The following is a 25667-nucleotide window of genomic DNA, read 5'->3' on the forward strand; positions in this document are numbered from 1 at the left end:
ACATTGACACTGTCCATGGTGCTGATTAGAGCTGTTGGGTTCTGGGAATATGAAAATATACTTATTCATGTCGCTGATGGAGTGCTGAGGTAGAGAGGGTCTACACCAGAAGTTAAGGGTTACAGGAGGAAGGTATGTAGTCTGTGCAACTAAGCTTGGAATGTGTTGAGTGCAGGGAAGCGATTACATGTGGCAGGCATTTGATGAGGAGAGACGGGTGGAAATCTTAGAAACTAACAATGTCACTGAGGGAAAGTTACATTGTGTCAGGATATGTCATTGTTAGCCACCAGGTATCCTCTGGAAGGAGAAGAGACACGGTCTGGTATCAATAACCATGACAGCCTTGAGTTGGGGAAGAGTGATCACTTTGGGGTAGAGATCAGGTTAGATGATGTGAGGAAGAACCGATATCACTAAGGTTCTGTCTAGCAACAGAGATGCATTGGCTGTTCTGTTGTGGAGGAGGAGACTCAGCTTAAGATAAAGGATTAAATACTAGTGCTCGTGTGAAATGTTGTTTTGTATGAATTACAGCTGTGTTGGTTAAGCTTCTCTTGTGTTCGTGAGTTATTTACTCAAAATTAGAACCTAACAGAGCCATACAGTTTGCCAATCAGCTACATGTTGGCACCAAGCGTTCCATTAAAGTAGCATTCTAATCTGCATTCTCTGTAGAATGTAATTGTCTTGGAACCTGTGGGTGCCAACATGCTGCTCGTTCGGATCCTATATCTTAAACCGAGTTAGCAGAACTCTGTATACTGTTAATATGGCTCTGGTACTGTATACTTAGAAATCAAATCAAATCACATTTTTATTAGCATATGTGCCGATTACAGTGAAATGCTTACTTATGAGCCCCTAACCAACAATGATGTTAAAAAAATACGGATAAGAATAAGAAATAAAAGTAACAAGTAATTAAAGAGCAGCAGTAAAATAACAATAGCGAGTCTATATATAGGGGGGTACCAGTAAAGAGTTAATGTGCAGGGTTAGTTGAGGTAATATATACATGTAGGTAGAGTTATTAAAGTGGCTATGCATAGATGATAACAGAAAGTAGCAGCGGTGTAAAAGAGAGGGGGGGGGGGATATACACATTTAGTCTGGGTACCATATGATTAGATGTTCAGGAGTCTTAAGGCTTGGGGGTAGAAGCTCTTTAGCAGCCTCTTGGACCTAGACTTGGTGCTCCAGTACCTCTTTCCGTGCGGTAGCAGAGAGAACAGTCTATGACAAGGGTGGCTCGAGTCTTTGACAATTTTGGGCCTTCCTCTGACACCGCCTGGTATATAGGTCCTGGATGGCAGAAAGCTTGGCCCCAGTGATGTACTGGGCCATTCACACTATCCTTCTATAGTGCCTTGCAGTCGGAGGCAGAGCAGTTGCCATACCGGGCAGTGATGCAACCAGTCAGGATGCTCTCGATGGTGCAGGTGTAGAACCTTTTGAGGATCTGAGGACCCATGCCAAATCTTTTCAGTCTCCTGAGGGGGAATAGGTTTTGTCGTGCCCTCTTCACGACTGTCTTGGTGTGTTTGGACCATGTTAGTTTGTTGGTGATGTGGACACCAAGGAACTTGAAGCTCTCAACCTGCTGTAGCCCCGTCGATGAGAATGGGGCGTGCTCGGTCCTATTTTTCCTGTAGTCCACAATCATCTCCTTTGAGTACAGTATTGTTCCCTGGGGTACAAAGATCAAAATCCACATGATGTACCTTCAGAGATACACATGTGATCTTACATGGTACTGTACAGTAATGCATTGAAGAAAGGTACATATTTGTACCCACCAAAAGATACAATGATGTTTTTTCCACTTAAAATTAACTAACAGCTTTATGGTGTGGTGGCACCATAAAAGGCCAATTAGTACCATAATCATTATCATTATGATATTTTCCAGCATGCTCCACTGCAGGTAGATTTTTTAGAATTGTTTTAAATATCAGTGTTTTTGCATTTACATACATCAATCTTATGCTACACAGAGATAAACAACAACAACAAAAAATCTAAATTAATCCATTCATTTATTTTGAATTTTTGTATCCTTTACTGAAATGGTTGTTCCAGTTTAAATGCCTTAGGAAGTCTCCTCACAATGTCCCTAACCCATGGCAGTCATTCTGAATGTAGGTTGCAGGTGAATAAAAATTCCAGCTGATGGAAAGCCTAACTCTGTCTGGATTCCAATAGGAATTGCACATCACTTTGCATGCCAGGATAATGTGACTTGTAGGTAGGGTCGCAAAATCCTGGTAACTTTCCCAATATTCCCAGGTTTTCCAGAAATCCCAGTTGTAAGATTCCTGGAAATGTGAGGCCATGTGTGGAAATAAGGCCCTATAAAGAGTTTAGTTTTAATGATAACATTTGCCTAGGAACTAATTTGGTGAAGGGCACAGGATTGAAAAAAAATGAATTCAACAGCCGTGTCGCTGTCACTAACAAGTATAGTCATGGGGGGTACAATGCAACACTACAATGCACTTGAAAAGGCATGGCACACTGGGAAATTATATTGGAGGCATGGCTTAGTGGGGTTGTAGCTTTCAGATAGTGAGTGTTGTACCAGTTTAAGTGGTCTATGGTAGGGATACATTTTAGCCACTTACAAGGAACAAATGGCTTTGTCAATGTAGTGGTTCCTTATAAAGGCAAAATGTACCTTTTATAAAAGCACCTTTGTACCTGTGGAGTATATGTAAGAAAGGTACTATCTGAGTTATGAACTGGGGTACAATTATGTACCTACAGTATCTGTCACGCGAGCTCCCTCTCAGACCTCTAGGTCACCGGGCTGCTCATTATGGCGCACACCTGTCACCATCGTTACGCGTACCTGCGCGTCATCAGACTCACCTGGACTCCATCACTTCCCTGATTACCTTCCCTATTGTGAGGACGTTGGTAAAATGAAAAATGCAGAGTCAGGCGCAGGACACAGTTCTGAGTAATCATCCAAAATTGACTCCAAAATAAGTAAGATTCCAACAAGGAACAAGTACAATAATCCCAAGCACGAACAACGAGAACCCAAATGACAAACAATAACGCACAAAACAGAGAGGGAAATCAGAGGGTTAAATAAGGAACATAATTAATGGAATGGAAACCAGGTGTGTATGATCAAGACCAAACAAAACGAAAATGAAACATAGATCGGTGGTGTTTAGAAAGCCGGTGACGTCGACCAACGAATGCCGCCCGAAGAAGGAGAGGGACCAACTTCGGCCGAAGTCGTGACACCTATATATGTCCCTCCCTTTGGTTCCTTCCCCAGGCGTTATTGTTTCTGTTTCTGTTTCTCTTTCATGTCTGTGCTGTCATGTTCTGACCTTTATTTCCTTTGTTTTGTCTTTATTTAGTATGGTCAGGTCGTGAGTTGGGGTGGGCAGTCTTTGTTTTTCTATGTTTGGTTTCTGTTTTGGCCTAGTATGGTTCTCAATCAGAGGCAGATGTCGTTGGTTGTCTCTTGATTGAGAATCATACTTAGGTAGCCTGGGTTTCACTTTTGAGTGGTGGGTGTTTGTTTCCGTGTGAGTGTTTGTCGCCACACTGTACTGTTTCGGTTTTCGTTGATGCACGTTATTTTGTTTTGTTCTAGTGTTCTGTTGTTTTTTCGTACTAAACATAATGGACACTTACCACGCTGCGCATTGGTCCTCCGATCCTTCTCGCTTCTCCTCCTCCCCAGCGGAGGAATGCCGTTACATGTGCGTTGTTTGTGTTTCTTGTTTTGTATTATGTTGCGTTTATTTATTAAGACACACTTCCCGACGCTCAGCGCACTCGTTACAATATCTAGAGGTACAAAGGATGACCTAACAGGGTACCACCCCAGTGACAAGTGTTTGTACCCCTTTAGGAACAAAAATAATAATACATCTAACAGTGTGTCTGACCTTCCCCTCCTCAGCCGGTTAACATGTCACTAATCACGAGTTGACCTCTAAGCAGCAGTTGGACTCGTTATAAATAGATGTGATGAAGTGCAGTATTTTTTTCAGTTTCCAGCTCATATTAGACATCAACTGTCACAAGGCATGAAAGGTTAAAGTGGCATTTCGAAATATCAACTGGTGATTCATGTTCAATCACAGCCCTTGCAGAGATACTGTATCAGGACAAAGTCATCGGTCAGTGACTGTGAGTTAGCAATGCACCATACTCTGACTAAACTGCTTTTCGTTTTCCAACTTGTATTTTCTTAATGCTTCCTCAGAGGTCATTGAAAGGTGATTGTCCTTGCGGTCAGTTTGGTTTCTTGTGCAGAAATACAGATGTATATGTTTTGGTGAATTTAGTCTAGTTGGGCATAGAGAAGCATAGACAGATTTTAGCTGGTCACCCCATGATTTCAGCCATCACACCAAAGTACTAATAGATGGAGGGCTTAAGTGACAATAATGATCATTGGTTGGCTAAAGTGACAACATTGTGACTGAAGATGATTGATAAGTGAGATGACGTATCAGGAATCCTGATGGTTTCCTGTCCATCACACAGAGAGAGAGAGTGTGTGTGTGTGTGTGTGTGTGTGTCTGTGCCTACAGACTTGTGTACTGGTATGTGTTAGTGTGGTAGTGAGTGAGAGACTCCTGTCATGTGTGTTACATCTCTGATTGATGTGTTGTACCTGGCTCTAACAAATGTCTGCTCTGTTCCTGCTGTGTCTGATGGGGTGCTGTCTTTCCTCTCTCATTAATCATGCTTGGTATGGTCCAACGATACAGCAGGCAACATGGTACTGCTGACTAGAGTCTTCTCATTTAATCATTTGATCACTAGAGAATTTTGCATTAAAACTCTTAAGGATCTCTATAGATCAGTGTCCCAACCGTGGAACATTTGAGCTAATGTGCGACAATTTCCCAGGACATATACATACCTGGTATTGGCAGAAAGCTTAAAATCTTGTTAATCTAACTGCACTGTTACAGTAGCTATTACAGTGAAAGAATACCATGCTATTGTTTGAGGAGAGTGCACAGTTATGAACTTGAAAGTTATTATTAAACCAATTAGGCACATATGGGAAATCTTGATACAACATTTTGAACAGAAATACAATGCTTCATTGGACCAGTCTAAAAAGTTGCACATACACTGCCTCCATCTAGTGGCCAAAATCTAAATTGCGCCTGGGCTGGAATAATACATTATGGCCTTTCTCTTGCATTTCAAAGATGATGGTACAATTTTTTTTTGTATTATCTTCTACCAGATCTAATGTGTTATATTCTCCTACATTAATTTCACATTTCCACAAAGTTCAAAGTGTTTCCTTTCAAATGGTATCAAGAATATGCAGGTCCTGAGCTACAGGCAGTTAAATCAAATCAAATCAAATGTATTTATATAGCCCTTCGTACATCAGCTGATATCTCAAAGTGCTGTACAGAAACCCAGCCTAAAACCCCAAACAGCAAGCAATGCAGGTGTAGAAGCACGGTGGCTAGGAAAAACTCCCTAGAAAGGCCAAAACCTAGGAAGAAACCTAGAGAGGAACCAGGCTGTGTGGGGTGGCCAGTCCTCTTCTGGCTGTGCTGGGTGGAGATTATAACAGAACATGGCCAAGATGTTCAAATGTTCATAAATGACCAGCATGGTCGAATAATAATAAGGCAGAACAGTTGAAACTGGAGCAGCAGCGGACAGCAAGGAGTCATCATGTCAGGTAGTCCTGGGGCATGGTCCTAGGGCTCAGGTCCTCCGAGAGAGTGAGAGAAAGAGAGAATTAGAGAAAGCACACTTAAATTCACACAGGACACCGAATAGGACAGGAGAAGTACTCCAGATATATCAAACTGACCCTAGCCCCCCAACACATAAACTACTGCAGCATAAATACTGGAGGCTGAGACAGGAGGGGTCAGGAGACACTGTGGCCCCATCCGAGCACACCCCCGGACAGGGCCAAACAGGAAGGATATAACCCCACCCACTTTGCCAAAGTACAGCCCCCACACCACTAGAGGGATATCTTCAACCACCAACCTACCATCCTGAGACAAGGCTGAGTATAGCCCACAAAGATCTCCGCCATGGCACAACCCAAGGGGGGGGGCGCCAACCCAGACAGGATGACCACATCAGTGAATCAACCCACTCAGGTGACGCACCCCTTCCAGGGACGGCATGAGAGAGCCCCAGTAAGCTAGTGACTCAGCCCCTGTAATAGGGTTAGAGGCAGAGAATCCCAGTGGAAAGAGGGGACCGGCCAGGCAGAGACAGCAAGGGCGGTTCGTTGCTCCAGAGCCTTTCCGTTCACCTTCCCACTCCTGGGCCAGACTACACTCAATCATATGACCCACTGAAGAGATGAGTCTTCAGTAAAGACTTAAAGGTTGAGACCGAGTCTGCGTCTCTCACATGGGTAGGCAGACCGTTCCATAAAAATGGAGCTCAATAGGAGAAAGCCCTGCCTCCAGCTGTTTGCTTAGAAATTCTAGGGACAATTAGGAGGCCTGCGTCTTTTGACCGTAGCGTACGTGTAGGTATGTATGGCAGGACCAAATCAGAGAGATAGGTAGGAGCAAGCCCATGTAATGCTTTGTAGGTTAGCAGTAAAACCTTGAAATCAGCCCTTGCTTTTTAGATTTGGGTATGTCATTTTAGGTGAAAATTGAAAAAAAGGGGCGGAGGTTTTAAACATGAAATCTCAAATGAAACAGAATTCCGTGACTGTGATTCTGTCTCGCTAGCTTTCTCTCTGTCTATTTATCTCTTTCTCTCTCACTCTCTCTCTCTTTCTCTCTCTGCTTCTCTATCTCTCTCTTGCACAGATACACTCACTCACTCACTCACTCACTCACTCACTCACTCACTCACTCTCGTCCTTTCTTGCGGCTTGAACTAATTCTCTGTTTCTCTATCTCTGTTTCAGATCTTCCATATGACCTATGACCTGGCCAGTGCGGTGATGCGTATCTTCAACCTGATTGGTATGATGCTGCTGCTGTGTCACTGGGATGGCTGTCTACAGTTCCTGGTTCCCATGCTGCAGGACTTCCCCTCAGACTGCTGGGTCTCACTCAACAAGATGGTGGTATGTGTTTGATTCATAACATCATTTACATTCATAAGTAAAACCAGCGAGTAGAGAGGCAATAGGAAACATCAGTCATGAGCCATTCATGAATCTGTTCTTATTCATAAACAATAAGAATAGTCTCCAACACTTACACAATACACATATCACTGGTATTTAGTAACCACAGAGGCATTTCATAAGATAGGCTCAACGCTTGCTTTAATACAGATACTCTAGTTGATTTATCGATTGCTCAAAAGACCTTCATCTAATTGCTCTTGATGAAAGCTTCCTGATGAAGGCTTATTGGCAAAACACATCAATGTGTTTTAACTAGAAATCAATCATTGGATTGATTGATGGTTGTTTGAACTGTCTCCTGTTAGAACAGTCAGCCAGTGAGCCAGACACAGCCAGCAGAGCCATCTAAGGACGAGCAAGGGAAAGCCCTCTCGTTCTCTCACCGGGGTGGGGCGATGACAGGAAAGATTAAAGGGGTGAAATGGGAATGTGTCCGGGCAGCTGGCTCCTTTGTTCCTGTCTCTCTTCTCTGAGAGATAAAAGCCCGCTGTTTATACACTCTTAGAAAAAAGGGTTCCACAAAAGGGTTCTTTGGCTGTCCCCATAGGAGAACCCTTTTTGGTTCCATGTAGAACCAACCCTCTGTGGAGAACCAAAAGGGTTCTCCTATGGGGACAGTCGAAGAACCATTTTAGGTTAAATTAGAACCTTTTTTTTCAAGAGTGTAGGTCCGTCCGTCAGCTCAGCCTTTTACAGACCCATGGAAAACTGCCCTGTCTCCCAGGCCCTAGCCACGAGGCACAGCTCTAAATGGGGTTTTAAACGGATTGGGTTCTGTTCCTCTGCTGCAATTGGGCCTGTAAATCTCGTACATTTTCTGTTAGTTAAAATTTTTCCTGCAGGGAAGATGTTGAAGTGTGTTCCTTTTTATGAACGTACAGAACTAATACCCCATCAAATGAGTCCCCCGGTGGGCCTTAAGCAATGAGAAGAGAAAACAAGTATTTTCCTTTCATCCAAGTTGTGAAGGAACGAATCTTGGTTTGTGATGTTCGATTGAATTATGCTAGACTGTTATCTGTGCTGTGTTTTCATCTGTTTGATGATTAAAATCAGGTCAGTTGATTGAGAAAGGTGATTACGACTTTGGCTCTGCTTCCCAATCTTACAACCTTGTGAAGTATTGCAGGGTTCAGGTGAGGGGTCAAGTGACCAGAATAGATATTAGTTGATCAGTTGATTGACCAGGTAACCATAATAATCTGAAAGGCTTGTTTGAGAATGTGATGAGAACAGTGAGGATCATGTGGATCGGCCAGGACACTCTCTCTAATGAAAGGTTCAGAACATCACATCCCTCCTCTCAGGAGCGTTATTGTCAGTTCCCATAATTTTGATGTCAGACTGTAATAAACCTCCATAACCTTCTCTGACAGATACTTAATGTCATTCATATGACAACCCAACACAGGCATTCTGACTGGCCACCTCAAGGGTGGCAGGGTAGCCTAGTGGTTAGAGCATTGGACTAGTAACCGAAAGGTTACAAGTTCAAATCCCCGAGCTGACAAGGTACAAATCTGTCGTTCTGCCCCTGAACAGGCAGTTAACCCACTGTTCCTAGGCTGTCATTGAAAATAAGAATTTGTTCTTAACTGAAAATAAAGGGAAAAATATATATTTTTTTAAAAAGCAAAAACTCAGCTAGCCTAGCTCTGGCAGGCCCCTGTAGCATAACCAAGGCTAAGCCCTCTCCAGAGGGCTGTCACTCTTTAGCGAGCGGCCCAGGTTGGCAGGATGCAGTGTTCCCGAGGCCACCTGAGACCTCCCTCCTATTGAGTGGCTGGCTACTTGTAATATTATCCACTGTGTAGCAGCCAGGACATCCATCATCACTACTAGACCTACACACGCTAAAGTACAGGCCAGTGGAGGTGACAGGAGGGCGGATGGGGGCAAGGGTGGGCGGGTTGTAACCCTTTTGAAGAGTATAAACGATTCTTGAACATTTTAAATAGACGAATGTTACAACCACCAGGGAACGCTGATCAATTCTAGTCCGTTCTATCAATTTTAATTCTATGTTGGGAGGGATTGTGGATTAACAGTGAGAGATAGTTTGTTTTTCCTCAGCAGAGAGAAAGAGCCATGCGTCACAGGAGTGAAGGGGCTAAATCGATAATGATAGCGGCAGCAGCAGCAAACAGACAGTCAGGCTTTCAGAACTGTAATTATTGGTGTTGATTAAACACTACCGTAAAGAACAGACGTGCTTAATTGAAACGACTGGCCAAGAAATAGAGGCTCTTGTGTACCTTTAGAAAAACTGCTTCCTTGAGACGTCAGTCTCTGCCACAGGAGGCTGGTGAATGGAGGAAGGCTCCTAATGGCTTGAATAGATTAATGGAATGGCATCAAACACATGGAAACCATATGTTTGATACCTTTCCATTTATTCCATACCAGCCATTACAATGAGCCCGTCCTCCGATTTAAAGTAACACCAGCCACCACTTCCCTCTATTTGTGCGTTACTGCATATACAATAACTAGTCTATCCCACACGGCAAAAACTAGTTGAATAAACATTGTTTCCACATAATTTCAACCCCCAAAACCTATGTGATGACATTGAATCAATGTGGAAAACTGATTGGATTTGCAAGAATAAAACATAAGGGCATTTCATATTTTTAACCTAAATCCAATGATGGTGAGATTTCTTTATTTCACATTGAATAACAACTCAACCAAATGTAAATCAAAACTAGATATTGAGCGGATGTCTGTGCCTAGTGGGATTGGACTAGTATGCAGTATTTCAGAGTCCGTATCCAACACTGCATAATTAACTGTGATCAGACCCCCAACAGGTACCGAGTGGAAACAGTCATTGAAATCAGTGAAGGATTTAGATATGAGTTTGTTGTCACTGTCTGAGAGAGAGGCAAGACAAAGGAAGATATCATATCTAGCCCCATTAGCTGGTCTTGGTTTTGAGTGTGTGAAAAATTCCACCAAAGTCATATGTTCCTGAATGTACAGCAGGGGGTGTATTGGTGGCTATGTGACAGTGCAAGGGGTTTTACACTGTCTAGGGCAGCGTTTCCCAAACTCGGTCCTCGGGACCGCAAGGGTTGCACGTTTTGTTTTTTGAATCAGCTGTGTAGTACTAGGGCAAAAAACAAAATGTTCACCCCTTGGGGTCTGGAAAACATTGCCTATGCCGGACCTCCTAGACCAATGATTTAAAGGCAAAGGAGACAGATGCGCAGTGCAAACAAAGAGGCTTTTATTAAGAAAAGGCTAATTAAATCCTGGCTCTTTCAGAGCTCTACAGGGTCTGATGTTAAATGTAGAAAACAAAACAAAGTCAACAGGACTAGCCAACAGCTTAAACTCTGCTAATCATATCAGTCCTAGCAATACCTCGTGTGACGTGTGCTCTCCCCCAAAATGAGCGCTGCACACCTTTAAATCTTTAGGCTGTCAATTAGAGGGCTGCCACATCCTCTTTAAGGGAACCGTGCTCAGCTGCAGCTTGTTCCCCTAGCTAGCGTTCCTCGTGCTAGCTAGGCATCCTCCACAGCAGTCAACTAGAGGGCTGCCACTCTCATTAAGGGAACAGCGTTCAGCTGGAGCTTGTTCCCCTAGCCCTGCTGTACCACAAGCCAATACATTCTAACATATGGAGAACTAGGGTTTGCCAGAAAACAACATATTGAAACTAACAGCAACATGGGAACAAACAACTCTGTAGATTTTGTATAGACTATGTATATGATAAAGGGCATATTGGCAAGCAAATTAATCATATAAAGAGAAAGGTTAGCTAAGCTTCTACCACATTGCATGTGGAGTTCAGTAGTTCCATGTTATAATAATAGTGTCTCTCTGGCCTTATCTACTGTACTGCTCCTCTATGGAACCCAAGTAACCCTATTAGACATATCCATCAGAGCTGCTGAAAAGAGGATGCCTGGCCTTCTGCTCACAGATTAAACAAATATATTACAATGTTGTGTTCTCCTCCCAGTGGTTTTGATGGAGGGAGAGCAATGAGGCATGGGGGGGCAGAAAGAGGGAGAGAGAGATGGCCTGGCTGTCTCTGTCTGTGGCTGGTCACTATACATTCAGTCAAGCTAGTGTAATAGAGCCTGCGGCTGCAGAAAGTGTTGGACTGTCGGCTTCATAACGTCCTGTACTATATCTGCTGATATTTGCTCAGCTTATTGCTCCCCAACTACACGTGTTGATTTTCTCTCGTTGGCTCTCTCTCTTTACGTGCCTATTATGGTCAAGCAAAGCCCTGGCCCCCTTTTTGTTCTGAGAAAGGGAAAATATATGACAATGTGCCAGCGCAAAGCAAACATACATCTCTGTGTTCTGGGTTCTTTTGTTTGCCTGTGTTGGCTGTGACCCAGTTCCTTTGCGGTGAGGTTGACTGTTTTAAAATATATATATTTTTCACCTTTATTTAACCAGGTTGGCCAGTTGAGAACAAGTTCTCATTTACAACTGCGACCTGGCCAAGATAAAGCAAAAACAGTTACAAATGGAATAAACAAACACACAGTCAATAACACAATAGAAAACATCTATATACAGTGTGTGCATATTAGGTAAGATTAGGGAGGTAAGGCAATAAATAGGCCGTAGTGGCGAAGTAATTACAATTTAGCAATTAAACACTGGAGTGATAGATGTGCAGAAGATGAATGTGCAAGTAGAGATACTGCGCTGCAAAGGAGCAAATAAATAATTACAATATGGGGATGAGGTAGTTGGATGGGCTATTTACAGATGGGCTATGTACAGGTGCAATGATCTGTGAGATGCTCTGACAGCTGATGCTTAAAGTTAGTGAGGGAGATATGAGTCTCAAGCTTCAGTGATTTTTGCAATTCGTTCCAGTCATTGGCAGCAAAGAACTGGAAGGAAAGGCAGCCAAAGGTAAGAATAGGCTTTGGGGTTGACCAGTGAAATATACCTGCTGGAGCGCGTGCTACAGGTGGGTGCTGCAATGGTGACCAGTGAGCTGAGATAAGGTAGGGGCTTTACCTAGCAAAGACTTATAGATGACCTGGAGCAAGTGAGTTTGGCGACGAATATGAAGCAAGGGCCAGCCAACGAGCGCATACAGGTCGCTGTGGTGGGTAGTATATGGGGCTTTGGTAACAAAACGGATGGCACTGTGATAGACTGCATCCAATTTGCTGAGTAGTGTGTTGGAGGCTATTTTGTAAATGACATCGCTGAAGTCAAGGATCGGTAGGATAGTCAGTTTTACAAGGGTATGTTTGGCAGCATGAGTGAAGGATGCTTAGCTGCGAAATAGGAAGCCGATTCTAGATTTAATTTTGGATTGGAGGTGCTTAATGTGATTCTGAAAGGAGAGTTTTTAGTCTAAACAGACACCTAGGTATTTGTATTGTCCATATATTCTAAGTCAGAACCGTCCAGAGTAGTGATGCTGGATGGGCGGGCAGGTGTGGGCAGCGATCGGTTGAAGAGCATGCATTTAGTTGTACTTGCATTTAAGAGCAGTTGGAGGCCACGGAAGGAGAGTTGTATGGCATTGAAGCTCGTCTGGAGGTTAGTTAACACAGTGTCCAAAGAGGGCCAGAAGTTTACAGAATGGTGTCGTCTGCGTAGAGGTGGATCGGAGAATCACCAGCAGCAAGAGCGACATCATTGATGTATACAGAGAAAAGAGTCAGCCAGAGAATTGAACCCTGTGGCAGCACCATAGAGACTGCCAGAGGTCCGGACAACAGGCCCTCCAATTTGACACACTGAAATCTGTCTGAGAAGTAGTTGGTGAAACAGGAGAGGCAGTCATTTGAGAAACCAAGGCTGTACAGTCTGCCGATAAGAATGTGGTGATTGACAGAGTCGAAAACCTTGGCCAGGTCGATGAAGACGGCTGCACAGTATTGTCTTTTATCGGTGGCGGTTATGATATCGTTTAGGACCTTGAGCGTGGCTGAGGTGCACCCATGACCAGCTCAGAAACCAGATTGCATACCGGAGAAGGTACGGTGGGATTCGAAATGGTGGGGGGATCTGTTTGTTAACTTGGCTTTCGAAGACCTTAGAATGGCAGGGTAGGATGGAAAAAGGTCTGTAACAGTTTGGGTCTAGAGTGTTTCCCCCTTTGAAGAGGGGGATGACCACAGCAGCTTTCCAATCTTTGGGGATCTCAGACGATATGAAAGACAGGTTGAACAGGCTAGTAATAGGGGTTGCAACAATTGCGGTGGATAATTTTAGAAAGAGAGGGTCCAGATTGTCTAGCCCAGCTGATTTGTAGGGGTCCAGATTTTGCAACTCTTTCAGAACGTCAAGCTATCTGGATTTGGGTGAAGGAAAAGCTGCAAGTTGCTGTGGGGGGTGCAGGACTGTTGACCGAGGTAGGGGTAGCCAGGTGGAAAACATGGCCAGCCATAGAAAATTGCTTATTGAAATTCTCAATTATCGTGGAGTTTTCAGTGGTGACATTTTTTCCTAGCCTCAGTGCAGTGGGCAGCTGGGAGAAGGTGCTCTTATTCTCCGTGGACTTTATAGTGTCCCAGAACTTTTGGGAGTTTGTGCTACAGGATGCAAATTGCTGTTTGAAAAAGCTAGCCTTTGCTTTCCTAACTGCCTGTGTATATTGGTTCCTAACTTCCCTGAATAGTTGCATATTGCGGGGACTATTCGTTGTTAATGCAGTATGCCACAGGATATTTTTGTGCTGGTCAAGGGCAGTCAGGTCTGGAGGGAACCAAGGGCTATATCTGTTCCTGGTTCAACATTTTTTTAATGGGGCATGCTTATTTAAGATGGTGAAGAAAGCACTTTTAAAGAATAACCAGGCATCCTCTACTGACGGAATGAGGTCAATATCCTTCCAGGATACCCGGGCCTGCTCGCTGAAATATTTTAGGGAGCATTTGACAGTGATGAGGATTGGTCGTTTGACCGCAGACCCATTACGGACGCAGGAAATGAGGCAGTGATCGCTGAGATCCTGGTTGAAAAAAGCAGAGGTGTGTTTAGAGGGCAGGTTGGTCAGTATGATATCTGTGAGGGTGCCCGTGTTTACGGATTTGGGGTTGTACCTGATAGGTTCATTGATAATTTGTATGAGATTGAGGGCATCTAGCTTAGATTGTAGGATGGCCGGGGTGTTAAAAGCATGTCCCAGTTTGGGTCACCTAACAGTACGAGCTCTGAATATAGATGGGGGGCAATCAATTCACATGTGGTGTCCAGGGCACAGCTGGGGGCAGAAGGTGGTCTATAACAAGCGGCAATGGTGAGAGACTTGCTTCTGAAAAGGTGGATTTTTAGTAGAAGTAAAGTAGAAGCTCAAATTGTTTGGGAAATTTCAGGATTTTTGGTGGCCTTCCTAAGCCAGGATTCAGACACGGCTAGGACATCCGGGGTATCAGAGTGTGCTAAAGCAGTGAATTAAACAAACTTAGGGATGAGGCTTCTAATGTTAACATGCATGAAACCGAGGCTTTTACGGTTACAGAAGTCAACAAATGAGAGCACCTGGGGAATGGGAGTGGAGTTAGGCGCTGCAGGCCCTGGATTAACCTCTACATCACCAGAGGAACAGAGAAGGAGTAGGATAGGGTACGGCTAAAGGGTATAAGAACTGGTCGTCTAATGTGTTCAGAACAGAGAGTAAAAGGAGCAGGCTTCTGGGCACGGAAGAATAGATTCAAGGCATAATGTACATACAAGGGTATGGTAGGATGTGAATACAGTGGAGGTAAATCTAGGCATTGAGTGACGATGAGAGCGGTTTTGTCTCTAGAGACATCATTTAGACCAGGTGAGCTCACCACATGTGTGGGAGGTGAAACAAAAGGGCTAGCTAAGGCATATTGAGCAGGGCTGGAGGCTCTACAGTGAAATAAGGCAATAATCACAAACCAAAACAGCAAGGCATATTGACATTAGAGAGAGGCATGCGTAGCTGAGTGATCATAGGGACCCGTGGGTATCTAGCTGAGCTGGAGACACGTCAATTCAGACAGCTAGTGGGCTGGGGCTAGCAGGCTAGCAGAAGGGCCTTAGCGGGACGTCGCGATGGAAGAAGTCTGTTGTAGCCCCCTCGGACGGTTACGTTGGCAGACCAGTCGTGCTGGATCGGCAGGGCTCCGTGTATGTCGTAAAAGGGTCCAGGCCAATTGGCAAAATAGGTATTGTAGCCCAAGAAATTGGCTGAAGGTCCTCTTCAGCTAACAGTCCGATATGCTCTAGTGCTACTAGCCGATCTTGCAACCTTTCGGTTACTAGTCCAACTCTCTGACCACTAGGCTACCTGCCGCCCCAAATGGATCGGCGGGGATCCGTGTCGGCAGAAAAAGGGGTCCAGGCCAATTGGCAAAATATGTATTGTAGTCCAAGGAGTGGCTGATGGGCCTCTTCAGCTAGCCGGGAGTTGGGCCTAGCACGAGGCTAGGCCCATGCTTACTTCGGGACAGAGACATTAGCCAGGGGGTAGCCACTCTGATAGCAGATATCTAGCTGTGATGATCCAAGTAAAAAGGTTGAGAGCTTGCGGTAGGAACCTGGAGATGTGGAGAAAAAGCAGTCAGGTATGCTCAGGGTTGAATTGCGCTGTGCAGACTGGCAGGACTTGTCCGAGCTAAGGTTAGCTGACTACTAGCTAGTAGCTAGTTAGCTGGCTAACTTCTGTTGGGGGTTCCGGTTCTAAAGTATAGAAAATAGCAGATCCATACCACATTGGGTGAGGTGGGTTGCAGGAGAGTATGTTGAAACTGAGGTTAAAAATATAAAAAATATATCCGAAATAATTACGAAGGAAAAAAAGATATACACGGGACACGACAAAACAAAGACAAAGACATCTGAACTGGTACGCCATCTTGGAATCAATTGTACTAATCGAGTATAGCTTATGTATGGTCTGGACAAACTACTTGTGTACAGTGAGCCATCAGACTGTCTCAAAGAAAATAAACTTTTAAAATGTTGGGACACAGCCCCTAAGGATTCAAGGAGACCCCGATGTTGTCAATTACATCATGTTCTCCTCTACCTACTACTGTACTTCCAAGCCAGGCTCTCAAAACCTGAGCATATAGCCTCCTATCCCTGAAGTGTTTTCAGATGGGAAAGAACCAAATTGGTTTAAACAGTATGGGGGAAGCTCCCCGTAGTCCATAGGAAGTCTAGGTGGAGCCTCACTTGGTGAGGTATCTGTTCAACTATGAGGCCTTTCATAGTTGAACAGATTGTTTATACATGTATCACTTTGATCCTGTATGCTCCAGTGTGGTTGACCCCTGAGACTTCCTCTTTCTCACTCCCTCACTCTCTCTCTTTCCCTCTGTGTAAAGGCTTCTAGGAGTAGTGGGTAGAGGAGTCAGGCGCAGAGAGCAGGGTTAGTTCAAACGTGGATCTTTATTACAGGAACAGAGCAACAGTCACACCAAACACAAGTGCGCATAAATACCAAGTCCAACAAACAGGACGAAACTGTCCGGGTAAAAGGAATCCACAATAATCCACACACTATGAACAGAAAAACAAGCCCGCACAAAAGCAGGCGGGCCTACCGGATTTAAATAGCCCAAAACAAAACCCACACAAGAAACAGGTGAAATTAATCAGACAAAACTAACTGAAACAGAAAAGGGGATCGGTGGCAGCTAGTAGGCCGGCGACGACGACCGCCGAGCGCCGCCCGAACAGGAAGAGGCACCATCTTCGGCTGGATTTGTGACACTCTGTCTCTTTCTCAGCTGCCTGGGCTATTTTCAAGCCAAAGTGCTCATCATTCATCCATTATTCACTCTCTTTCACTCTACTGTTTCTGTTTCTGTTTTCTCATTTAGCCCCAGCCCCTGCAGTGGGTCCAACGGTTATTTTAAGAATCTCTCTTCCTTCCATTTTATTACCTGAGTAAAACAGTCCTTTCCACTCTAACCATTTAATACAGAAAATCCTAGATATGGATCAGCTAGTGCTCAGTGTTCTACTTAATGGATTATTTATTTATTTTATTTAACCAGGAAGGGCTCACTGAGATTAAAATCTATTTTTCAAGAACGCCCTGGCCAAGATAGGCAGCACCAAGTCATTACAAAAAATTACAGACAGACAACATGAAAAACTACAAGTAATCTAGTAAAAACCATTGAATTCACAAGAGTATAACAAAATAAAAAAAACAGCAAATTAAAAACATTCACAGGTCAGGGAATCAGCCTCAAAATCCTTCATCAGTGATTTAAAAACACCAATCGGGACAGGTTCTTCGTAAGGTGTTCCAAGACGATGGCGCAGGGTGCCCTTTTACCAAATTTAGTTCGAACATTTGGAACAGTTAGCAGGATAAAGTCCAGCGAACGAAGAGAGAACCCACCACATTTCTGAACAATAAAAATGCCCAAATAAAAAGGTAGTAAACCCAAAATAGCTTTGTAAATGAAAGTATACCGGTGACTGAGCCTATGAGTGACTAGAGAAGGCCAGCCAACCCTGGTATACAAAGTGCAGTGGTGCATAAGGGTTTTGCAGTTTAAAATAAATCTCAAAGTGCCATGGTAAAGAGTGTCAATTGATTTCAAACACTGAGCGGAAGCATTCAATATATAAAATATCCCCATAGTCTAGCAAAGACATAAATGTAGCTGATACTTGCCTCCTTCTGGCTTCAAAAGAAAAACAGGCCTTATTCCTAAAATAAAATCCCAATTTCAGCTTCAATTTTTTTGTAAGTTGTTGAATATGCACTTTATTGGGGAGGGATTTGTCTTGCAAATACAACAAAGCCATATATAGTCCCGACACAAATCTAGGGTTTCTACCCAAGCTGGCTGATCGTTCATTCTATCGGCTTGGTTGCCAGAGACTCGACCCAGTTGTTCAGTCTTTTTGTTCATTATCTATGAGATCGAATTTGAATATTGAAACAATGTTGCAAATGTCAGACGAGACAGACAGCAAGGTTTATACAAATCCTTCGCTGTTGAAAACTAAATGTTAGTCTAAAAGAATTGTGAGATCATGTCTAGATGCTTTTTTTGTGGAGATCAAGTTTATAAATTGCTTGGCTGGGGTGGATTGAGACAGTGGATTGCGCAGTCAGATGGAACAGAGTAAATAGTCATTTTAAAGTCACAGATTTAGCCGGAGGTAACTTGTGGAATAGACACCTGCTGGAATGCGGTTTTAACCAATCACCATTCAGGATTAGACCCACCTGTTGTATAATATATGTTGTTTCAGCATAGCATATTATAGTAGAATAGTGTACATGTAGCTGTTTAAAACAAAGAGGAGAAACAGAAGAGCTTTGTTGTATTTGCAGGACAAACTCCCTCCCCATAATGTTTCTCTATTCTATCATAGTCGATTACATTTAAACCTACACCACTAAATGCAGTCTGGAGGGGAGAGCAGGACGAAGTGGAACATTTTGACTGCAGTCTCTAGCTGTACTCTTTCCCTGTTCTGCTCTGCTGTGTGTCGTGGGCGGTAAGAGAAGGGCGTGGGAAATAAGAAATCTATGGAGGCCTTGACTTTGTGTCAGTACAGAACATTGTGTGCTTGGTAGGAATAAAGGATAACTGAACAGTTGGCCACAAGGTGTTGTTGACATCAGAGGCTCCCTGGATAGGGGCTATGTTCCAACACTATCATCCGGTCCCAATTCGCCCCCTAGCCCTTCCCCTTGGCCATATCCATATTTTGCAGATCTGTAAAGTGTTAGCAATATGGTTGAAGCTCCACCACCGCACTCCCTATACCTATCCAGATGCTTCAGATCTGGAAACGTCAAAGGGTTATGGCCAAGGGGAGGGAGTATGGAGTGAAGTGGGACTGGCTGGCTTCCTTTCCTTGTGACCTTTCTTTCCACTAACAGACAGGTGAAAGGGTTGTAGAGGTCTCTTTAGCTGTCAACGCAATTCAAATAAGAATTCAAACAAGGAGAGGAGGCAAGGAAAGGAAGCTGTTCAAAAGTACTGGGACTTGGCCAGACTATTAGGACGTGGCCTTTAGTTGCTTCTTTCCTGGACATTTTCTGTTGACTACACAGCCCTCACTGCAATAAATTGCTGAGATTGTACCAAAAACAAACCGCAATATTTTGAATAGACTGGAGAACACTTACTGTAATACAAAATGAGTGGAATACTGCACCTCTGCACCTTTAAATTATTGGCACCATCTCATAGACATGCATAAAAATGAATTCTGCTCCACAGTATTGTTTTTATTGGTTGCATAATGTCACCCCCCTGTGTGTGTGTGTGTGTGTGTTTGTTGTTGTTGTTGTTGTGGTGTGTGCGGATTGAGATTCAGATTTGTGAAATGGCATATTTAATTGCCTCTCATTAAAGGAAAATACCCCAAAACTGTTGGTATTTGTTTTATTAGTCTGTTGTTGACATAGTCCCAAATGTTGCTTGTCATTTGTTGCTTGTAACTGAAAAAATACAGAAATCATCCCTGTATGATGCATTTTGCAAAATATATCTTGAAAACTTGATTGCTGACAAGCAAAACATTTTGGGACAATGTCAACAATACCAAAGGTTTTTGGGTGGAATTTTCCTTTAAAGTCTCTGTGGAAATAATCTCAGAACCTCTCACTGATTAGGCCTCACAGGATTCCCCCAATATCTCTCTCTCTTTCTTTGTTTCTTTGTTTCTCTCTCTCTCTAACCTTCTATCTTTGTCTTTCTCTCTCTCTTTCTCTCTTTCTCTCTCTTTGTCTCACTTTCTTTCTCTCATTCTTTCTACTTCTTCCTCTCTCCTTTCTTTTTTCTTTCTTCCTCTCTCTCTCCCTCTCTGTCTCTAACCCTCTTTCACTCCCTCTCCCCCCCTTTCTCACCCCCCCTAATTATCCTCCTCGTCCTCTCTATCTCTCTCCCTCTCTTTATCTCCCCTGAGTCCTCATTCATACAACTTCCTCTCCTTGTCCCGTTTGTCCCCAATTCTCAATTTTCTGCCCTCTCTATCTCCTACCCTCCTCTCCTACCCTCCTCGGTCTCTCTCTCTCTGTGCGTTTTTGTCTCTTACTTTGAGTCACCAACTTCCTTCTCCTCTCCTCCCCAAATGGGTAACTTCTGTCTTTTATCCATATTTAAAATATTTTCTGTTTAATTTCTCTGTCTTTCTGCAGAATGACACCTGGTCGGAGCTATATTCGTTTGCAGTGTTCAAGGCGATGAGCCACATGCTGTGTATCGGCTACGGTCGGCAGGCCCCGGAGAGCCTGTCTGATATCTGGCTCACCATGCTCAGTATGATCGTCGGGGCCACCTGCTATGCTGTGTTCATAGGCCATGCCACAGCACTCATCCAGTCCCTGGACTCGTCTCGACGACAGTACCAGGAGAAGGTAAGGAGCCTCTCCCTTCATCATCCTCCCGCTATCTCTCAATTCTGTTATAACTACGATCATGTTGCCTGAATGGTGCAGTGAAATTATAGCTTTCTTTCCTGTGAATGAATAAATGAACTGCCATTACTCCTTTACTGCTAAGCTATTTTTTCTCTTCATATTACTTCTGATATAAATAATTATACACTTCTTATTAGCTATGTAACAATTACATACTAAAATGTAGTGATCATTAATAAAGTAATACTTACTATATTTTATTATTGAACCACTAAGGACCATTTGGTTTTACCTAGTAGGTAGTAAGGTCATCGCAATATAAATTTTTGAAAAAAATATCATTTTCTATATCAATCTTATTAGTGGTTATGAATTGACCATGTTAAATTTGACTGCACTATTTTATTTGTTTCAAGTTAGCCTATATATATATATGAGGGTTTGTTAAGAAGAGAGAGAGAAAAAGAAAGGAGATATTGCGTGTTTCTCCGTTCTCCTTACAAGCTGTGTTAAAGTTGTTTTCCCTTCACAAAACACAGCCTTGGAGTACCGGGCCAAACCAAAAGCATAATGTGGGGCGGTGGGGGGGGTTCCAATTATAAAATTAGGAATTGAGTGATGTCAAGCCACAAAATAATTTCCAATCAATTAAATGAATGTTGTGTGTCTCAGTCAACCGATCTCAACCTAATTGAACACTTATGGGAGATTCTGGAGCGGCTCCTGAGACAGCGTTTTCCACCACCATCAACTAAACACCAAATGATGGATTTTCTTGCGGAAGAATGATGTCACATCCCTCCAATAGAGTTCAAGTGTGGAGTGATTTCATTGCAAACATAAATTGTATCTGGATTTTATCATTTAGAATTTGTATTAGGATATTGCATTTGAATTAAAGAATGTTGAATGTTTAATGCACAAGTAAAACTTGTATTTCATGATTTTAAACAGAATTGAATGAGTATTGCATTCAGTTTTAAAATAAAATGTACATTTGATTTAATATTCTAACTCAATATTTTATATATTCAGTTAAAATATGTTAGATATTGCATTTATTGTCAAGTTTAGAAACCATAATTTCAAGTTAATCAAAGTTTCATATATTCAACACGGCTTTCTTCCGTCGAAGGAGAGGAGGACCAAAATGCAGCGCAGTTCGTGTTCAACATGTTTAATAAAAGAACGATAACACTATACAAATTCAAAATAACAAATGTGGCAAAACCCGAAACAGTCCTATCTGGTGCAGAGAACACAGACAGGAAACAACCACCCACAAAACTCAACACAAAAACAGGCTACCTAAATATGGTTCCCAATCAGAGACAATGACTAACACCTGCCTCTGATTGAGAACCATATCAGGCCAAACATAGAAATAGACAAACTAGACATAGAATGCCCACCCAGCTCACGTCCTGACCAACACAAAAACAAGGAAAAAACAAAAGAACTATGGCCAGAACGTACCCCCCCCTCCCCCCATGGTGCGGACTCCGACCGCACCACCTAAACCTATAGGGGAGGGTCTGGGTGGGCATCTGTCCGCGGCTCTGGCTCTGGATGTGGACCCCACTCCATCATTGTCTTTGTCCACCTCCTTAGCGTCCTTTGAGTGGCGACCCTCGCCGGCCTACCTTGGCCTAGGGTCCCTAACAAAGGGCCCCACTGGACTGAGGGGCAGCTCGGGACTGAGGGGTAGCTCGGGACTGAGGGGTAGCTCGGGACTGAGGGGTAGCTCGGGACTGAGGGGTAGCTCGGGACTGAGAGGTAACTCGGGACTGAGAGGTAGCTCGGGACTGAGAGGTAGCTCGGGACTGAGAGGTAGCTCGGGACTGAGAGGTAGCTCAGGCTGGTTGACGGCTCTGGCAGCTCCTGGCTGACTGACGGCTCTGGCAGCTCCTGGCTGACTGACGGCTCTGGCAGCTCCTGGCTGACTGGCGGCTCTGGCAGCTCCTGGCTGAATGGCGGCTCTGGCAGATCCTGGCTGAATGGCGGCTCTGGCAGATCCTGGCTGAATGGCGGCTCTGGCAGATCCTGGCTGAATGGCGGCTCTGGCAGATCCTGGTTGAATGACATAGCATTTTTCTTGATGGACAAAAAGCTAGCAATTGTTAAATGTGACTGACTGGGTTAAGACTGTCTTTGCCTGTTGACCTAAAGCCTAGGGGTGAATACCCCCCTTGGCATTTTTCCTATTTTGTTGCCTTACAAACTGGAATTAAAATGGATTTTTTGGGGGGGGTTTATCATTTGATTTACACAACATGCCTACCTCTTTGAAGATGCAAATATGTTTTATTGTGAAGCAAGAAATAAGACTTGAGCGTGCATAACTATTCACCCCCGCAAAGTCAATACTTTGTAGATCCACCTTTCGCCGCAATTACAGCTGCAAGTCTCTTGGGGTATGTCTCTATAATCTTGGCACATCTAGTCACTGGGATTTTTGCCCATTCTTCAAGGCAAAACTGCTCCAGCTCCTTCAAGTTGGATAGGTTCCACTGGTGTACAGCAATCTTTAAGGCATAACACAGATTCTCAATTGGATTGAGGTCTGGGCTTTGAATAGGCCATTCCAAGACCATTACAGTTGAAGTCAGAAGTTTACATACACTTAGGTTGGAGTCATTAAAACTCGTTTTTCAACCTCTCCACAAATTTCCTGTTAACAAACTATAGTTTTGGCAAGTCGGTTAGGACATCTACTTTGTGCATGACACAAGTAATTTTTCCAACAATTGTTTACAGACAGATTATTTCACTTATCATTCACTGTATCACAATTCCAGTAGGTCAGAAGTTTACATACACTAAGTTGACTGTGCCTTAAAACAGCTTTGAAAATTACAGAAAAGGATGTCATGACTTTAGAAGCTTCTGATAGACTAATTGACATCATTTGAGTCAATTGGAGGTGTACCTGTGGATGTATTTCAAGGCATACCTTCAAACTCAATGCCTCTTTGCTTGACATCATGAGAAAATCAAAACAAATCAGCCAAGACCTCAGAAAAAAAATGTAGACCTACATAAGTCTGGTTCATCCTTGGGAGCAATTTCCAAATGCCTGAAGGTGCCACGTTCATCTGTACAAACAATAGTACACAAGTATAAACACTATGGGACCACGCAGCCGTCATACCGCTCAGAAATGAGACGCGTTTCGTCTCCAAGAGATGAACGTACTTTGGTGCGAAAAGTGCAAATCAATCCCAGAACAACAGCAAAGGACCTTGTGAAGATGCTGTAGGAAACAGGTACAAAAGTATCTATAAAACGAGTCCTATATCGACATAACCTGAAAGGCCACTCAGCAAGGAAGAAGCCACTGCTCCAAAACTGCCATAAAGTCATACTACGGTTTGCAACTGCACACGGGGACAAAGATCATTCTTTTGGGAGAAATGTCCTCTGGTCTGATGAAACAAAAATAGAACTGTTTAGCCATAATGACCATCGTTATGTTTAGAGGAAAAAGGAGGAGGCTTGCAAGCCGAATAACACCATCCCAACCGTGAAGCACGGGGGTGGCAGCATCATGTTGTGGTGGTGCTTTGCTGCAGTGGTGCACTTCACAAAATAGATGGCATCATGAGGCAGGAAAATTATGTGGATATATTGAAGTAACATCTAACATCAGTGAGGAAGTTAATGCTTGGTCGCAAATGATTCTTCCAAATGGACAATGACCCCAAGCATACTTCCAAAGTTGTGGCAAAATGGCTTAAGGACAAAAAAGTCAAGGTATTGGAGTTGCCATCACAAAGCCCTGACCTCAATCCTATAGAAGATTTGTGGGCAGAACTAGAAAAGCGTTAGCGAGCAAGGAGACCTACAAACCTGATTCAGTTACACCAGCTCTGTCAGGAGGAATGGGCCACAATTCACCCAACTTATTGTGGGAAGCTTGTGGAAGGCAACCCAAAATGTTTGGCCCAAGTTAAACAATTTAAAGGCAATGCTACCAAATACTAATTGAGTGTATGTAAACCCCTGACCCACTGGGAATGTGATGAATAAAATAAAATCTGAAGTAAATCAGTCTCTCTACTATTATTCTGACATTTCACATTCTTAAAATAATGTGGTGATCCTAACTGACCTAAGGCAGGGAATGTTTACTAGGACTAAATGTCAGGAATTGTTAAACTGAGTTTAAATGTATTTGGCTAAGATGTATGTAAGCTTCTAACTTCAACTGTAAATGTTTCCCCTTAAACCACTTGAGTGTTGCTTTCTTTGTTGCCTATCTGATTAATGCCCTCCTTGCCTGGTCCTCTTGGCAGGTTTGTTGTGGTGCCATATTCTTTCAACTTTTTAATAATGGATTCAATGGTGCTCCGTGGGATGATCAAAGTTTTGGATATTTTTTTATAACCCAACCCTGATCTGTACTTCTCCACAGCTTTGTCCCTGACCTGTTAGGAGAGCTCCTTGTTCTTCATGGTGCCGCTTAGACTCTGGGGCCTTTCAGAACAGGTGTATATATACTGTGATCATGTGACAGATCATGTGACACTTAGATTATACACAGGTGAATGCACCACTTTTCAGGGTTTTGTTTTATTTCACATCACCAATTTGGACTATTTTGTGTATGTCCATTACATGAAAAAGGAAAAACGCCAAGGGGGATGAATACTATTGCAAGGCACTGTATGTCTAACACAAACTAACACAGGTCAAACTTTTGGCCTGGTGGGAGATCTGTCAACGTGCCCTTGAGCAGGGCATTGACCCTGGATGCTTCTGTGTGTCGCTCTGAATGAATGACTGGTATGATGTAGTTGTTGAGCGGCTTCATTGCAAGTATATTGTATGTTTTGGATATTCAATTAAAAAAACATGTCAAACTAACACATCTTCAGGTCTCAGGCAAGGTTTTCATTACATAAGCATGGATCACCAAACCACGCAAGTAACTTTGCTGGATCTTGAAGACTTACACTGAGTGTACAAAACATTAGGAACAACCGCTCTTTCCATGACATAGACTGTCCAGGTGAACCCAGGTGAAAGCTATGATCCCTTTTTGATGTCACCTGTTAAATTCACTTCAATCAGTGTAGATGAAGGGGAGACAGGTTAAAGAAGGATTTTTAAGCCTTGAGACAATTGAAACATGGATTGTGTATGTGTGCCATTCAGAGGTGACAAAAGATTTAAGTGCCTTTGAACGGGGTGCCAGGCGCACCGGTTTGAGTGTGTCAGGAA

The 25667-nt window shown here is 43.3% G+C and overlaps 1 protein-coding gene across 1 annotated transcript in view; it reads left to right on the plus strand.

The window, feature by feature from the left end:
* The window catches only part of LOC112226593 (potassium/sodium hyperpolarization-activated cyclic nucleotide-gated channel 2-like), a 64547-nt gene that overhangs the window by 11001 nt on the left and 27879 nt on the right, over positions 1-25667 (plus strand). Inside the window, exons 3-4 of the mRNA XM_024391023.2 lie at positions 6899-7060; positions 20223-20441. Of these exons, the coding sequence (XP_024246791.1) occupies positions 6899-7060; positions 20223-20441 (381 nt within the window). The remainder of the gene's footprint in view (positions 1-6898; positions 7061-20222; positions 20442-25667) is intronic.

Source organism: Oncorhynchus tshawytscha, linkage group LG28, assembly GCF_018296145.1.
Source record: "Oncorhynchus tshawytscha isolate Ot180627B linkage group LG28, Otsh_v2.0, whole genome shotgun sequence".
In the NCBI taxonomy this organism is placed as follows: domain Eukaryota; kingdom Metazoa; phylum Chordata; class Actinopteri; order Salmoniformes; family Salmonidae; genus Oncorhynchus; species Oncorhynchus tshawytscha.